The sequence below is a fragment of the Microcaecilia unicolor genome, chromosome 2 (assembly GCF_901765095.1).
Source record: "Microcaecilia unicolor chromosome 2, aMicUni1.1, whole genome shotgun sequence".
NCBI lineage: Eukaryota > Metazoa > Chordata > Amphibia > Gymnophiona > Siphonopidae > Microcaecilia > Microcaecilia unicolor.
Genome location: NC_044032.1, coordinates 169,376,797 through 169,394,892, shown reverse-complemented (window position 1 = coordinate 169,394,892; position 18,096 = coordinate 169,376,797). Strand labels below are relative to the sequence as shown.

General features: G+C 43.7%; 1 protein-coding gene across 6 annotated transcripts in view; it reads right to left on the bottom strand.

Moving 5' to 3' along the window:
* Nucleotides 1-18,096, bottom strand: part of LOC115463190 (ER degradation-enhancing alpha-mannosidase-like protein 2) — a 95,571-nt gene that overhangs the window by 59,420 nt on the left and 18,055 nt on the right. For all 6 annotated transcript variants that reach the window (XM_030193472.1, XM_030193473.1, XM_030193476.1 and 3 more), the window contains 2 exons: nt 17,752-17,862; nt 8,895-8,934 (listed from right to left, as the gene is read on the bottom strand). In XM_030193472.1, the coding sequence (XP_030049332.1) occupies nt 8,895-8,934; nt 17,752-17,862 (151 nt within the window). The remainder of the gene's footprint in view (nt 1-8,894; nt 8,935-17,751; nt 17,863-18,096) is intronic.

Sequence of the window (18,096 nt, the reverse complement as noted above, 5' to 3'; positions counted from 1 at the left end):
CTGAAAATATCTGCCTCTAAACGGCGCACTAAACCTACCTGGCCTATAGCGCCGGGCATCCTTCAAACGAGCACGCCCTGACATGCCGCGACCCCCTCCTCTAGGTCGCAATTCCGGCAACCGCGGAATCTTAGCCTCCCCAAGACCACGCACCAATTTATCCAACTCTTCTCCAAAAAGCATGGACCCTTTAAAGGGAAGCGAACACAACTTGGATTTAGAAGCCGCATCCGCAGTCCATCCACGAAGCCACAGGGCCCGACGAGCTCCAACCACCAAAGCCATATTCTTCGCCGAAGCCCTCAACAAATCATAACTAGCATCTGCCAGAAAGGAAGATCCCATCTCCAACTTGGCTAACTCCTGCACCACGGCAGCCCTGTCTAGCGCGGGACCATCCAGAAGCTTTTCAGCCCAACGGAAACACGCCCGAGCCACCAGACCTCCACATAGAGCGGCTTGCAGAGACAAGGCCGAGAGATCAAAACTTCGCCGAACAAAAGACTCCAACTTCCTATCCTGAGGGTCTCTGAGGGCAGTCCCCCCATCAACCGGGATGGCAGTAGCTTTGGTGACTGCCGTCACCACCGCATCCACTGTAGGAGATTTAAAAGAATCCCTATCTTCTTGGGGAATAGGATAAAGTCTCGCCATCGCTTTAACCACCCGACAGGCTAAATCTGGAGAGGACCACTCCTGTAAGATCATCTCCCTCAGATCCTGATTCATAGGGAAAGAACGAGAAGCCTTACGAATACCCTTAACCAAAGGGTCTATCTGCTTAACCTCCGCTACAACAGGCTCAGGAGCCTCAAACCTAAGCGTAGACATCACTTGATCAATGAGCTCCGGAAGCTCATCCCTAGGAAAAATCCTTACCACCGAGGAATCCTCCCCTGGGAAGGACCCCTCCTCTTCAGGATCCATGTCTAAAGGGAACTCATCACCCAATCCACTACCCTCATCTTCCGAGGGAGGGAAAGACAAAAAATCAGGGTCCTCCCCATAATCTAACCGTGGGCGCTTGACCCCCAAAGGAGCTGCCCCCTTCTGTACCTCCGGCTGAGAAGCACCTGCCTGCCAGGCCTGAAACATCGACCAGACAAACTCCGGTGGAAATCCCATGGCCCCCGAAGGCCCTGGAGAGCACCCAACATTCTGTCCCGGGCCCTCCACCACCTGCTGGGCCGGGATCGCCAGCGGAGCCGAATCCAAGATGGCGGCGGTTCCCGCCAAAATCGGGACCGCCGTCACCGCACCAGAACCTGATACAGACCCCGAGAGGCCCTTACTGCTGCCCGAAACCTCAGCAGCCAAAACCGGAGGGGAAGAGAGAGAGTGCTTAGGCTCACCGCAAAACTTGCACGAAGCTCCGGGCGTTTCAATCCCCCGACGCGCGCAGGAACGGCAACGAGCCGCTTTTCCCGCCGACATCGCTAAAATTTAAAGCGGTACACACACAAACCGCCAAAATCGCCCCAGCTCTACTCCCTTCCTCAAAACCACACTAAAACCCTTGCCAGCCCCCAAAAAGAGAAACAACAAAATTTTCTGATGCAGACCAGCACTGTCTGCTGCTTACTTTCCTTTTTTTTTTTTTTTTTTTTTTTTTTTCTCTCACACACACAGCAAACAGCCCAGTTGCTATATACTGACAAGGGCTAAGGCTCTCAAGGTTCCTGTAGCACAGGAGCCGAGGCACCAGGCTGCCTTCACACAAGGTACAGCAGGGGCAAAACCCGGACACGGGTGTAAAACCCCTAGGGGAACAGGGAGCCCCACCGGACCCGCTTCCCCGAAGCACAAATTCTAAGTACAGGGTATAAAAATCAGACTCTCTAATCCTACCAGACCAGACTGACTGCTCAGGCTGCACATCTACCCTCTGCTGGAGACTGAGATTTACTGGCTGCTTGGGGGTTGGCTGCTGGCTTATGCTAGGTTCAGTTTTTGTGTTCTCAGTCTCCCTCTGCTGGTAGGCGTGCATAACCCAAGCGTCTTGACCGGTCTGGAGGGTCGCTGAGGAACATAATTTTTCCTTCGTTGTCATCAATACTGGACCAGACCAGTCCAGACCAATGGGATACAGCAAAGCAGTCATAGCATTAGAGCAGGAAAGGAACATCTTGAACACAAGAACAGCAATGCCCCCAAAAGCTCAAGGGAAATGTCTACGAAGACACCGAGTAGCATCCCAAGAAGACCCAGACAGGCGTCAATGCACAGAGGTTGCAGGAAGAAAACAGAATCCTCGAAATGAGAGAAAGGCAGAGGCACCTGGAAGAAAGTCAGTGCTTGAGATTCAAGAGGAGCTCGAGAAAGGAGACTAAGGAGTCTCTGAAGGCCCAGAACAAGAAGTGGAACCTCAACAACTGACTGAAGGACAGCCGTGGGGTCCCAAGTTCGTCTGTGAAGAGCACTGCAGAGAGAAAAGGACTTGCACAGGCACCAACGGCCTCGCCAGCTGTCAAAAAAGTCACAGAGGAGAGAGGGAGCAACATACCACTCTCCAAGATGATGCTTTGTCAAGCCAATGCCAGAGCTGCACTTAGGGGGGCCCTGAGACAGAACTGAAAGGGGCCCAAACCCCTACAGGTGGACCAGATCTATGTCCCCCCCAAAAAAGAGAGAGATACCACCAACCAAAACGGAGGTAGGCCCTGCAAACTGGAACCACATTTCACATACAGGGACGTGATCCCGCTCCATGAGAGAGGAGGCAATGCCTCCACTCCCAAGAACGAAGACATGCTCCATCTCCAGAGAATAAGAAACTCTCCACAAGGAGAAACGGAAGTGACGTCCCACATTCTGGAATAAAGCCCCAGAGAATCTGCACCAAGTGAGACACATCTGTCTTGCAAGAAAGGAGCCCAACTCGCCATGCAGAGATATTGGGAGGCTCAACCTCTAGATATGTAACCAGGCTGAATAACCAGAGACGGATTCAGACTCCCCGTCCAAAGACAGATCAAGACTGACTCAGAGTGACAGTCTGAGGCCCACTGCCCAAAGACCCAGCTGAGCTTGACCAGCAGAGACGGAGCAAGGCTCCACACCCAGGGATAGAGCAAGGCTCCACACTCGGGGACGGAGCAAAGCCAGACATCCAGAGATAGATCAAGACTGAATCACCAGAGGTGGGGCTATGCAGAACCTGCTACACTCCATATGTTGCCAAGAAGCTACACTAACATGCCATGACAGAGGTATGCCAGACCTGCAGAGAAGAGGTCATGCTCACCATGCAGAGACAAGGCAAAGGGAACAGAAAGGAGATGACAAAATATACCAGGGGACATGTACTCACAAGCCATACCAAAGTAGTAGCAGAAGTTTATTTTATTTTAAATAATCACTGATGGGCCCTACAGGGAAAGTTGGAGGAAGGGAAGAAAAAGTCATTATTTCTTTAAAGCCATCTTGTCCATTCAAAAGACCCCCATGCATCTCCAGTACCATAGAGAGAAACCAACAAGCTGCAAGGCCCGCCGATCCACACTGCCCGAAGGCAGGAACAGAGAAATAGGACTCCTGGAAGGCGGAAGACCTCCACGTGGTCAGGCCCAACACTTGTATCCGAAAGAAAAAAAAGAAATCATGACCAGCATCTAAACCGGCACCCAAACCGGGCTCAGAGGCTTCCAGCAACCAAAACCTCCTGCGCAGGAAGTACCTCCATGGAGAACAAACCCTTGCGGTGAACAGTCATGCTCCAGTCAGGCCAGTCTGAAGAAAGACACATCACAAGCACAACAGACTCAGCGGGAACACTCGGGCATGCGCAGGAAGAAGAGTGGAAATAAATGCGCCACTATCCAAAAAGGAACTGCTACCGCAAACAGCGGTAAAGTGAAGAGAGCGCCCTGTAGCTGCAGACAGCCAGAAGAGGCCTGTGACTGAAGAGACCAAAAGCCCACCAAAGAAAACCCCCCAGCACCCTGACTGACCAAGGACCTGCAAGCAAGCACCCGCAATGCAAAACAGACTGGAGTCAAAAAGTGTCACGTAAAAGAGAATTGGTCGCTCAGAGGTTTGTTTGTTTTTTTTTTTACTGGGAGGCTCCAAAAAGCAAATAAAGAACAGCTTACCTCTTTCCTTTTTCCATACCTTATTGAATTCTGTTACTATTTTGGCTCCATTTTCTCCACTAGGAAGCCATTTCATGTATCCCTTTCTATGAAAAAAATATGTCATTATGTTACTTCCGAGTTCACCTACCTGAGTGGTTTCTCCTTGAAAATCAGCATAAAGCACATGGGCTATTTTAAAACTGTCCCTAAATATGCCACATTCCATGTAGGCTCTGACATAATTCTTTGGTTACTCAGCCAAAGAAATTGATGATGTTTGCTAGACATGATCATACTCTACTAAAACTCTGCTAACTTGAATCCTGTACCCCACTGAATCGAAGAAAAGCCACTATACTTTCCTTTAGTAACATGATTACTGCTCTCAATCCTTTCCCTGTTCTTTTACGAAAATTGTAGTTTCTATTTTCTTTTTTTTCTCAACTTATTTTAGTTTGATGTATGTAAATCGCTTAGAATGGGTACCATTGGGGGTATATGAAATACTTACTAAACTTGAACCATGATTCCAAATTTACCAACCACTAAGATCAGACTAACTAGCTGGTAGTGATCAGCCTATGGATTCTTTTAACTTTTATGTAGAAAGATGATAGAAAGGAAACGTTGTGGGGCCCTCTTGCCTCTTTGGGCTCTTGATGTGCTTGTATTACACATCTATTATTGTTTGTAACCTTCTGTCATTGTGTACTTCTTGACTGCTATTTGGGACAGGATGGGGGGAGGTTGGAGGGAAGGGAAGTTGGTTACCTGTTCTTCCCCTCCCTGACAATCACCTGATAACCTTCACACTTAAAACACCCTCCTCCCCAGACCTGTCCAATCTCCACCTATACATTTAGGAATCTTCAGGCTATTGACTCTTGCACTTTCTCCACAAGTGTTTCATCCCTCTTGTCAGCCACTATGTTATCCAAGTCTGTCAATGAGGCCGTCTCTTCCTATAATACTATTCTCTCCTCTGCTCTGGATACCCTCACTCCTCCCATTCCCCATTCTGTAAGGCGTACCAAACCCCAGCCTTGGTTGACCTCTAGAATCCACTACCTACGTTCCTGTGTCCGATCTGCCGAATGCCTTTGGCTGAAATCCTGTGCCCATGCTGATTTCATACATTTCAAATTGTTGCTGATCTCCTTCCAGTCTGCTCTTTCATTTGCCAAACAGGACTACTACATCCACTTGACAAACTCTCTTGGCTGAAACCCTCAACATCTCTTTGCCACACTGAACTCTCTTGCCCTCACCTCCAACTACTGTCACGTCTGTGGTCGTGACCCCTCTCAGGCTTACCTTATTTCTGGCGGTCAGCTTCTAAGTTGGCTTGTCTGGTCTTTCTGAGTTAGTTCTGTCTCTGTGTGCTAGCTGCTTCCAGCATGGCTCTGATTACTCCACTATACTGCACCTGTGTGTGTTAAGCCTCTCTGTGCTTCAGTATGCTTTCTGCCTGTGTTTTGGTTTGTGTTCCTCTTGCCCTCTGGTGGCCAGACCTGGTGGCTGCATTGGATTGTCTGTGTGCTGTTTCCCGTTCCAGACATCAGCCCAGTCTGAATCTTCCGGCCTGCCAGACTTGCTTGTCTTGTTTGAGCCTGCTCAGCACACGTAGCTGCCTGGTGATTGCTGCAGCTGAATCTCAGCTGCTGCTGGGCTTATTAGCCATTTGGAAACTTCTGTGTTTGCCTTTGCATCGCCTAAGGCCCTGGTATGTTGGGGTGCTGCTGCACTTCTGCCTAGTCCAGATTGTAGTCTGTGTTCTTGCCTGATTCTAGTTTAGTCTTTGTGTAGCCTCTTGTACTGTATTGCTTGTTTCCCAGTCTTGTTTCTTGTTGTATGTCTTTGTCTAGTTCTTGGTTGTCTGTGTTTCTTGCTCAGTGGCTGCCTGGCAGCTTTCAGTTCTGTCTCCTGTCTATCAGTGTTTCTTCCCTGTTTCAGTGGCTGCTTGCAGCTTTCAGTTCTGTCCCTTGTCTGTCTGAGAGTCCTAGTCTAGTATTCTGCCTAGCCTCCCTGTGCCCTCTAGTCCCTGTGTGTATCTTGCTGGTTTCCAGTTCCTGACCTGTCCGGTAAGTCCTGCCGACCACCTGCACCCAGGGGCTCAACTCCTGAGGAACGGTGGTCAAGTGCAGGTGAAGTCTAGCTGGCCCTGTCAGAGTTCTGCCTTATCCCTGTGTGGGGTGGTTTTGCCTGCCACTGCCGCTCCTCGGCAGTGGCCCAAGGGCTCAGGATCCTAGTTCCTGCTTTTGAAAATGTGACAACTACTCCTTCATTTTCTCCCCAGACTTTGGCTGAGTACTTTCATGATAAGGTTCACAAGATTAACCTCGAGTTCTCAACCAAGTCACCTCCACCTCTCCTTCCCCTAGTCTATTCTGTCAACCCTCCTTCGACCCTTGCCTCCTTTTCTTCCTTTTATGAAATCACTGAAGAGGAAACTGCATATTTTCTTTCCTCCTACAAACTGACTACCTGTTTCTCTGATCCTATTCCCACCCCATCAACTCAACACTATGTCTCCTACTGTCATCCCTTCTGTCATATCCTCAATCTTTCACTTTCCACTGCAACTGTTGCTGATGCCTTCAAACATGCTGTAGTTGCAGCAATCCTCAGAAAACCTTCATTGCCCCTACCTGTCCTTCCAACTATTGCCCCATCTCCTTCCTCCCTCTCTTATCCAAGATACTTGAACTTGCTGTTCACTGCCATTGTTTTGACTTTCTTTCATCTCAAGATGGCTTTTGCCCTCTACATTCAACTGAGACAGCCCTTGCTAAAGTCTCCAATAACCTGTCCCTGGCTAGATCCAAAGGTCTCTTTTCTATCTTCATCCTTCTTGATCTATCTGCTGCTCTGACACTATTGATGACCACCTACTCCTTGATTGGTTTTCTTCTTATCACTCCCATCACACTTTTAGTGTATGCTCTGGTGGAGCCTCCTCCACTTCTATCCCACTATCAGTTGGTGTACCTCAGGGTTCTGTCTTGGGACCTCTTCTTTTCTCTATCTATACTTCTTCCCTTGGTGCTCTGATCTCATCCCATGGTTTTCAGTATCACCTTTATGCTGATGACTCCCAGATCTATCTCTCCACACCAGAAATTTCAGCAGGAAGGCCCAAGTCACAACTTGCCTGTCTCACATTGCTGCCCGGATGTCTCACTGCCATCTGAAACTAAACATAGCCAAGACTGAGCTCTTATCTTTCCCCCTAAACCCACCTCTCCTCTTCCCCCATTTTCTATCTCTGTGGATAACATCTAATCCTTGTAACCTTGGAGTCATCTTTGACGTCTCTCTTTCTCTGCACATATCTAACAGACTGCTAAAACCTGTCATTTCTTTCTCTATAACATCACCAAAATTTGTCCCTTCTTTTCTGAGCACACTACCAAAACCCTTATCCACACTCTTTATCACCTCTCGCTTAGACTACTGCAACTTGCGTTTCACAGGTTTCCCATTAAGCCATCTCTCTCCCCTTCAATCTGTTCAAAACTCTGCTACACGACTTATATTCTGCCAGTGGTCGCTATGCTTATATTAGCCCTCTCCTCAAGTCACTTCACTGGCTCCATATCCATTTCCACATATAAGTCAAACTTCTCTTATTGACTTACAAGTGCATTCACTCTGCAGCACCTCCGTACTTCTCCACTCTTATCTCTCCCTACACTCCTCCCCGGGAACTCCGTTCATCAGGTAAATCTCTCTTATCTGTGCCCTTATCTGTACTCTGTGAACTACAGACACTGTTCTTTTATCTTGCTGCACCATATGCCTGGATTAGACTTCCTGAATCAGGTGTACTTCCTGAATCAGCTCTGGCAGTCTTCAAATCTAGGCTAAAAGCCCACCTTTTTGAGGCTGCTTTTAGCTTTTAACTTCTATTCACTTCTTCAGACCCAAATCTGTTTTATAATTCCCACTTTAAGTAATTCCCTTATCCCTTATTTGTCCTGATAGTCTGTCTTGATTAGATAATAAGCTCTATCGAGCAGGGACTGTCTCTTACATGTTCGGTGTACAACGCTGCATACATCTAGTAGCATACAGAAATGATAAGTAGTAGTATAGTTTTATACCATACAAATGGTATTTCACAAGAGGTCATTTACACATGTATATGGCCACATACATGGGGGAAAACTTTATACACTGACCTCCTTAGTAGCCAGAAGCTAAGATCTGTGACAGCATAGCACACATGCAAGACTGGGTGGCTCATGAGGTCCTTATCTGCCTACATATTCTATGCCATTGATTGCTCCAATCATTTCTTTGGATGAAAATGAACAAAGGTATTTGTTCGTTATTTCTACTTCCAAACATTCCTATTACTCTTACAATCCCCTTTTACCTTCCCTTCACTGACCTATGTAAAAAAAAGTCTTGTTATTTTGCCTTACTGCACTATTTTTTCCTCTTGATTATCTTCCCTGATTCCCTTTTTGCTTTTCAGATGTTCTTCCCGTCTTCTTTCTTAGATGTCTTGTAAAGATCTTTTTATCACCTCTTGTGAAGACCATGCTGCTTATCTTCTTCCCTAAAACAGATCTGTTGCTCTTACAATGGTTTCTTTTAGTATAACTCACTTTTTACATTCTCTCATTCCTTGGGTTATTATGTGCTGCTTCTTTAGTATAATGTTTGTACAGGACTTTTCTGGATAATTTACTGTTTCATTGTAGAGAATGTCCATGGTATATTGATGGAATGTTTTGTTGGAAACTTCAGTAAGAAACTTACAGTAAATTCTCTCATTCCTCAATGGCTTTAAAGACAGAAAGCAAAGAGACTTACTAGCAGAGTGTCCAGTGCATCAATCAGGGTTAAAGAAAACCTGCAAGAGAGCAAGGGTCAGAATTAGGAGACCTAAAGTTAACAACAATAAGATAATTTCAAAATGCAGAAAGCTGTCAATCTTTACTCCTTTAAGGTGGTTGTACACAAACAGGGTTTCACTTGCACCAAGAAAAAAAATAAGATTTAAAGCAACAGCACTACTAGATTCTTCAAAATATCAATCATATCATTGCTTTTTCTCCCCTTGATTACAATATATTTTCTTGCAGGTGTACTCTTTTAGAATGTGAAGCACATCTTTTTGAATAGTCACATCAGAATGACAGAACCTACCCTTCACAGTTCCTCTCTAGTTGTCTGTGCTATGTTCATACTTCACATGCATAGGTACAATACTTTTGCAAGGTTCTTCTAAAACACAAAGTAGCACCCACAAATTTCTGAACATGGCTATTTTTCTCCATCTAAAAATCTTTCCTTGGAACTCTGTACAAATGTGCACTTAGATAACCAGTAACATGTAAAAGTATGGATGGTGCAATCAGGTGCTAACTTATATGTGACTTTAGAGTCTGTCCAGGGGAGAGCACAGGTGAAGTCAAGATTTACAGGTGTATTTTATAAAATATGCACATCCTTGACACACTAATATTGAGGCCTCCACTTGTCTTGCGACCTTAATCTAGGCTTTGAGGAGCAGAAGGCTAAATGTGGGAACTTCTGCATGGCAGTGCCATAGCACTTATCACCTGAGTCACTGAGCCAGCAACAAACTTACAAGTGTTTACCTCAACCTCCACAGAATGACCAACACTGTAAATGGACAGAAATCAGGCAATATAAATTCGCCTGATTTGGGGGCTCTAAGGCTTCAGTCTTCCTTCCCAGTCCATGAGGGCCACCAATGGGTCACATTTTCAAGATATCCCTAATGAATGAATATGCATGAAGGACATTTGCATGCATATTACCTCCATTGTATACCCATCTTTCTAATGCATATTCATTCACTGGAGATATCTCATGCATATTCATTCATTAGGGATATCCTGAAAACCTGACAGTTGGTGGATCCTTGAGGACTGGAAGTGAAGAACAAGGCTCTAAGATTTTAAATCTTGCTTTCTGCAATGTTGTGTGTGTGAACCTGACATGAGGTGCACCTTCTAAATGTCTGTGAATGGAACCCTCATTTAGGGATTTTAATGTTCTGATTAGGTAGCAGATATTTTTGAACAGAAGATTTGGATGCTTTCAGTTTTATGATTAATATGGAGTAATTGCTCTGGGCTTCTGATTGGTCATGATGTTTCATTTATATGACTGGCTATCTTATATCATATGACTGTTTATGCCAAACGTTTTTTTTAAATTATTGTAGTAGTTGGAACATTGGACGATTCTGGTGGGTCAAAAGACACACTAGTTTGGTAAATTAAATATTCTTCCTAAAGATAGATTTGTAAAGTAAGCTCTTTTGAATGAGGTAAGCTGTAGTTATTTATTTTTTAAATTAAGGGCCCTGATTACTAAGATGCGCTAGCATTTTTAGCGCATGCTAAATGCTAGAGACACCCATATATTCCTATGTGTGTCTTTAGCGTTTAGCAAGTGCTAAAAACACTAGCGCACTCTTAGCGCTGCTTAGTAAACAGGGCCCTAAATGACTTTGCAACGTAAACAATTTAAAAGATATATTGGAAAAAGTTACATTTTATAAATGAGTTTGTAATAAAACACATAAGCTGTATTTCACTTTAAGACATGATTACTAAAGTGTGTTAAGCACTCACTGTAGGTTTTAATGGACAGAATCATTAGAGCAGGTCCACACTAATGGCTAGTGCTCAATAAACACTACCTCAGGGTAAATATTCCATGAAAAGTGCTTACTTGGGTTAAAGGGGATCTGGGTGAACATTGGCTATGGCCAGCAGTGACAGCTATCATACTGCTCAAAGGTTTTAGAAAAACACACACACTCTCTCTCTTTCTCTCTCTTATAGTCAGGGTTTCCCCCCTAATCTGATACCCCTGGGCCAACCCTTCCTCCATCCCCACCCTGGAATTAGTCTAGTGCAGGGGTTCTCAATCCAGTCCTTGGGACACACCTAGCCAGTCAGGTTTTCTGGATATTCACAATGAATATGCATGAGATAAATCTGCATACAATGGAGGCAGTGCATGCAACCTTCTCTCATGCATAGTCATTGTAGATATCATGAAAAAGACTGGCTTGGTTTGTCCCGAGGATTGGATTGAGAACCCCTGGTCTAGTGGAGGAGGGCGGGAGCAGTCCCCTTCAGTCCTGCCCCAGTTCAAAATGGTGGCCACGACCCCTACTGGTAGAGTTACAGTACTATTTTTAGGGGGTCATCCTGTTATATAAGGGCAACTGCTCCTTATATGGCAGGAGTACCATTAGGAGTCCTAGCTACCATTATGAACCCTTATGAAGGTAATTCTATAACTGTGCTCAGAGGGCGCCTGGTAGGCGCCTACTTTCCTTTATAGAATACTAGAGTAACAGCAAAATTACATGCCTGTAATTTAGGCGCAAGCACACAGGCCAGCCACAGAAACTAAATCCCAGAGATACGCCTATAACTCAGTCCCACCCAGGCTCTGCCAATGTGTACATGCTTTGCAAGACATACAAGTATTTACAGAATAGTGTTTAGGCAGTGTTTCTCATGTCCAGTCCTGGAGTACCCCTTACCAGTTAGGTTTTCAGGATATCCACAATAAATATGCATGAAAGAGATTTGCATATAATGGAGGCAGTGTATGCAAATCAAGTTCATGTATATTCATTGTGGATATACTGAAAACCTGACTGGCAAGGGGTACTTCCAGGACCGAACTTGGGAAACACTGGTTTAGGCAGAATTTTGACATTTACACATCTATCATTATTCTAATGATTTACATGCATAATCGGCTTGTAAATGTTAGTGTGTACATTATACAATTTATGGCAGGATGACCCCTAGACATAGTACTATGAGACTACCACTAGGGCTGACAGGAGCCATTTTGAACTCTGGTGGTTACTGGGGTGGGACTACCAGGGAGATCCCTGGGTGAGTCCCAGGAAAGGTCAGAGTATGGTGTTTACAGGGGAGGAAGGGAAACAAACATGTTGTTGGGTGCTGAGGAGCCTGATTTGGGGGGTGGAAACTGGATTGAGAGGATTGCTTCAGAGCAAGGGTTGTTTTGTGTCACAGAATCTGGTGGGGGGTTGGAAGGGTTTGGCACCAGGGCCCGTGTTAAGTACTTGGCAGATAGTGCTGAGGCATATAATATGGGCTAGTGTGGTGAATGAATGGCAGATGCTGGCCACACTCCTGCATTTACTGCAAAGGTTTTGCCCTTACCACAGTTTCATACATAAGGTTCAGTAAAAAAAAACCCAAACTTTACACACTCTAGTAAACATGCCCATCTGTATACATAGTTTTGTAGTGCCTCCCCATATGTTATTGCCTACATTGTTTTCCGTTTTTTTTTTTTTTTTTACTGTTTAAATATTTTATTAGGTAACATCACAATGCAAACATTGTAGACATGAACAGTTTTATCCCATACATTTCTCCCTTTTCTCCCTCCCCAACCTGTTTTCCGTTTTTAAGTTCTGTTTCAGCTCCACCTTCACTTAATCTGGATTATATGATGTCAATTTATAATACAACCCAAGAAATATAACTCCTAGTGTCCAAAATACAGCTCATGTAGAGGGTACAATAGTACTGCCAGTACCACATATTATTTGTACAGATCAGGACAGGCTGTGATTGTGTTTAAGCTTTTTTCCTCATCTTTTTCTTTGCCGCACAAAGGCAACATCCAAAGAGAATGATCTACAGCAGCTTTAGGTCCTTTCTTCATATCTGTCGTCTGCAAAGTTCATACACATTTTTTGGTTAATTTTATATTGGTCAAATCAAAGATATCATGCCTAGCAAGAATCCCAGTTTTCTCCACAGACAATACACCTACTACAAGTCTAGGCAGATATCTACTTACTTTCCATAACATGGTATTAAAAGGGGTAGTTGTGTTAGTCTGGTGTAGCAAAAATGACAGAGACAGGTGGCACCTAATAGATGAACCCAGCAGTTCCCAAACCTGTCCCAGGAGCTCCCCAGAAAGTCAGGTTTTTAGGATATATGCAATGAATATTCATGAGAGAGATTTGCATGCCCTGCCTCTACTGCATGCAAATCTCTCTCATGCATATTCATGACTGGATGGGGAGCCCTGAGGACAAGTTTGGGAACCACTGGACTAACCAATTTATTGAGACATGAGCTTTTGAAGACCAGAATTCACTTTGAAAGGTACATGAGGTGATGTCTGGGATCTGAACATCTGATTAAAAAGGACTGTAACCAATTTATTGAGGCATGAGCTTTCAAGGACGAGGGCCCACTGCATCACATCATGTATCTGGCAAAGTGAACGTTGGTTCTCTAAAGCATGTGCCTCTACAATTTTCATAACATGGCTTATTTCCTATTTGGTTGCTTTACTATTCAGATGTTATCAATGTGCCTGTAAGAATGGAGGATTTGCACCATAATTCTAGAAGACATTGATGAAAGTTTGGATTGGGGGGAGGGGTAACTTTATCAAGTTTTTTAAGCCCGTTGCTCTTTGGTCTCCAGATTTCTCCAGTAACATCCTTCCGCTACCTAGGTATAATTATTGATTCTAAATTCTCCTTTGAAAAGCAAATTTCACAAGTAGTCAAAAAAGGTTTTTTGTGGTTGCGTCGGTTTCAGACTGCTAGATATTATTTAGAGTTTTCCTCAATCTGTACCTTGATTCATGCTTTTATCATGTCTCATATAGATTACTATAATACAGTTTATGCAGGTTTGCCTAAATTTCAACTATGTCACCTACAAACATTACAAAACTCAGCAGCCAGGATGCTCCATAAAGCTAAACGCTATGATCCAGTAACACCACTTCTCATGAAATCACATTGGTTACCGGTCTTATATTAGATTTAGTTCAAGGTTCTTCTTCTGACTCACAAAACACTTAGCCGACCTTCTCCCAGGCGGGCTCAATATGAGTCCAACTGTATATCAGTCTTCTTTTTTCTGTCTCCAAGTCTTTGGAATGGTCTCCCCCCCCCCCCCCCCCCCCCCTCAACAAGATAATAGAAATGAACTTTCCCTTACTAAATTTAAGTTGAAACTGAAAACCTACTACTTTCAGATTGCGTATAAGGCTAATCTGCCCTGAGAGCATGTTCTGTGATCAGCCTAGAGGGCATATACCATGTTCGTTCTCCTTTCCCCTTCCCCTCTATCTTCCCCATAGTAAATGAATCACTGTACTCGTTCCTGTTAATTATGGTGTTCCTTTCCCTGGATTTGATTTTATTTTGATATTTGTTAACCGCTTTGGTCTTGGTTGAAGTAAAGGTGGTATATCAAGCCTTAAATAAACATATTCTATAAAAGGCCATTATAAATGCAAAAATGTGCGTGCCTTGTCGAGAAGGTGTATACTTTGACAGTAGTCAGAGCAAAGGGTGTGGTCTGGGCAGAATACAGATGGTTTTTGCAAGTACATGGATTGATTTATAAAATACTTTACAATGCACATATTTGAGAACTTTATGTGTGAACATTTACATCTGTTCTTTGCCAAGTGTAAATGTCTGTGCCTGCATTCATGATTTCTGCTACGTGCACTTAGGGCCTGATATTCAACAGGATTTAACCATGCAGAAGATGCTACTGCTGGGTTAAATCACACTGAGTGCCTTAGGAAGGGATATTCAATGGCATTTAACTGGGCAGTGCCACTGAATATCCCCTGAGCACTGCAACAGTGTCCAGGTGCAGCCGGGCTGGTCCTGAAAGTTATGTAGGCACCAGCAAAATTCAATGGAAGTGCCCACATAGCTAACCAGGCAAGTAGGACTGTTTAAACATCAGTCCTAACTTTGCTCAGTTAGCAATGCATGTACAACACTGAATACAGACCATACCGCATAACTTCTGGGTACTGCTGCTGAACAGTCCACCATTGAATATCTATGTCTAATTTAACCGACGGTGGTCAGCATTTAAAAAAGCACTTACTACCACTGGCTGAATATGGACCTCTAATAATTTATAAAGCTACATGGAGCCAAATGTTTGAAATCACATGGAGAGAGGAATTCAGATGTCCAGATCAGGACGTGGAGCCTGTTATAAAACAGGTGAAGGAATGCAAGTGTATGTCCCTCTTCATCCAGCAGGAGTAGTGATTTCAAAAAACTGCACATGAGGAAAACACACATGCAAACCCCCCCCCCCCCCCCCCCCCCCAAAAAAAAAAAAAAAAAAAAAACACACACACACACACACAATACTTGTAGGAGTAGCCTGTTGAAACTGTCGCTCCTGCACTCAACCTCTCATACTGAAAAGAGCAAAGAATGCAAATTACAACAGTAACAAACTAATTTTAAGGATGTCACGACTGGCTTGCCTCAAGACCTGTCAAACAGGTCTCATGCCACATTTAGTCATAATGAATTCTACTAATATCAGCACATTAACAAATAATATTGATACTATACAGGAATGACAACCAAGGCCAGACCCCCAAAGGCCAGACAGATGGTTCTAATGAACAGTCATGATACAAATTGCTTAGGTGAGTCTCTAATTTAAATGAAAATTTGGCTATCCTGAAAACCAGACCCAACAGGGCAATCTCTGCACATGCAGCTGATCTCTGTAGACCCACAGCCAGCAGCTTGTGTTCTCACATAAAACATTGAGACTTGGAAATGAGCTGACATGGTCTAGGACAAACTGCCGGCACAAGAAGATATATTAAGGGTTCAAATTAGTTAAATATGCTAGGAAACGGTAAGATGGAGAAGGCTGCATCCAGTGCTTCATCTACCATGCTTCATATATCACCCATCCCCTGGGGACCCACAGGCAACTAACAGCAGCATGTGAGCAAAGCAGTGGTTCTCAGCTCCTATTCTCACAGCCCCCAAAGCAGACTAATTAGACTAATCTCAAAATGCACATTTATTGGTTTTCTAACCTGCCTTGTGACTCACAACCAAGGCAGTTAATAATTTAAGATCAATTCCCCCTGCCTGACAGCAGTATTGGAAAATGTAGAACAGATTGAGAAAATGTATACAGTATATATCACAATAATCAAGCATAACAAACCAAATAATGTGTGCAGGAGTAGTCTAGCTATTAGAGCACTGATCTGACCAACAGGGAAGCATGGTTCAAATCCCACTGCTGCTCCTTGTGATCTTGGGCAAGTCACTTAACCCTCCATTGCCTTACGTACAAAAATTAGATTGTGAACCCTCCAGGGGCAGAGAAATACCTAGTGTACTTGAATGTAACTGACCTTGAAATACTATTGGAATACTGATAAATGATTAATAATAACAATGTAAGATGGAAAAACCTTAGGTATTGAACCGATTAATATTCTCAACTAAAACCAAGGTTTTGACTTAAGGCTGTATATAACAGTAAAAATAAAATTAAAATAAAAATCTCAACCTGCTAGTCATATGTTATAGACTCCTAAGACACTTAAGAAGTCTTTTTCTTGCGCAGGCCCCCAAATTACTGCTAGATCTTGATCAGCTGACTAAAGTGGTGGTTTTCTAGAAACCGTGCAAGGTTTGATTTCTTGAAATAGCTTTCAAGAAATCACATGACCACTGAACACATAATTTTAGAATTTAGTGTGGGTTTCATTTTAACTGTTTAGAATTTGAAAATGCTTATGTGATGACATGTAAACTGTCCTAAAACCCTTTATAGAGGAGCAGATTATAAATGTGAGAAAGAAATAAGAATAGTTCTTACTGTGGGTCAGCCTCTTTGATCACATAAAATGATGCCATGGAAATACAGCTCATCCTCTATATCACCAAAATTCATTCTTTCCTTTCTGAGCACACTATGAAAACCCTTATCCACACTCTTATCACCTCTTGCTAGATTACTGTTAACTTGCTTCTCACAGGTCTCCCACTAAGCCATCTCTCTCCCCTTCAATGTGTTCAAAATTCTGCTGCACGACTTATATTACACCAGTGTTGCTATGCTCATATTAGCCCTCTCCTCAAGTCACTTCATTGGCTCCCTGTCCATTTCCGCATACAGTTCAAACTCCTCTTATTGACTTACAAGTGCATTCACTCTGCAGCTCCTCAGTACCTCTCCACTCATCTCTCCCTACACTCCTCCCCAGGAACTCTGTTCATTTGTACCCTTCTCTTCCACTGCCTTCAGACTCCATTCCTTTTATCTTGCTGCACCATATGCCTGGAATAGACTTCCTGAGCTGGTACATCAAGCTCCATCTCTGGCTGTCTTCAAATCTAGGCTAAAAGCCCACCTTTTTGATGCTACTTTTAACTCCTAAGTCCTATTCACTTGTACAGTACCCTTGTATGTTTTATCCTTCCTACCTTATCAATTCCTTTATCCCTTATTTGTCCTGTTTATCTGTCCTGATTAGATTGTAAGCTCTTTCGAGCAGGGACTGTCTCTTCATGTTCAAGTGTAGAGTGCTGCGTATCTCTAGTAGCGCTATAGAAATGATAAGTAGTAGTAGGTCAAGACTAGTGAAAAAATCCTTCCTCCATCCTCATTCCCCCCACTGAATTAGCTTGCTCTGAGACCAGATGTATCCAGACATTGCTCATGCAATGTTATTGTGGATATTCTGGAAACCAAATCCATGAAGGCCACAAGAATTTGCATTATAAGCCACCAGAATAGAGTTTGCTGGGAGGTGAAGGATACAGCCTGCATAAGTAAATGAATGAAAGGTATTTGCACACTACCTTCCCCAAGTGTCTTGTCCATCACATGTCAGAGGCCGCAGCTCATCGTATGGGAAAGCGTTTTCTAAGTAATTATTGTAGGCATGGTAAAACATGGATTTGACACGTTCTCTGGTAACAGAAAAAAAACATTAAAAGAATTACTGAAAACAGTTAATGCCCTTTCTAAACAACGTGTGTGACCATTTCATTAAATCTTGTTTTGTTCTGGTCAATGTTTGCTTTATTGCTTTGATATCATATTTTTAATTATTGGGGCTCAAAATTTAACCAAGGCAGTCAATGGTTATCACCACAGGTTAATATGAAACCATTCAATGCTGGTACCTGGATGCCAGCTGGTGT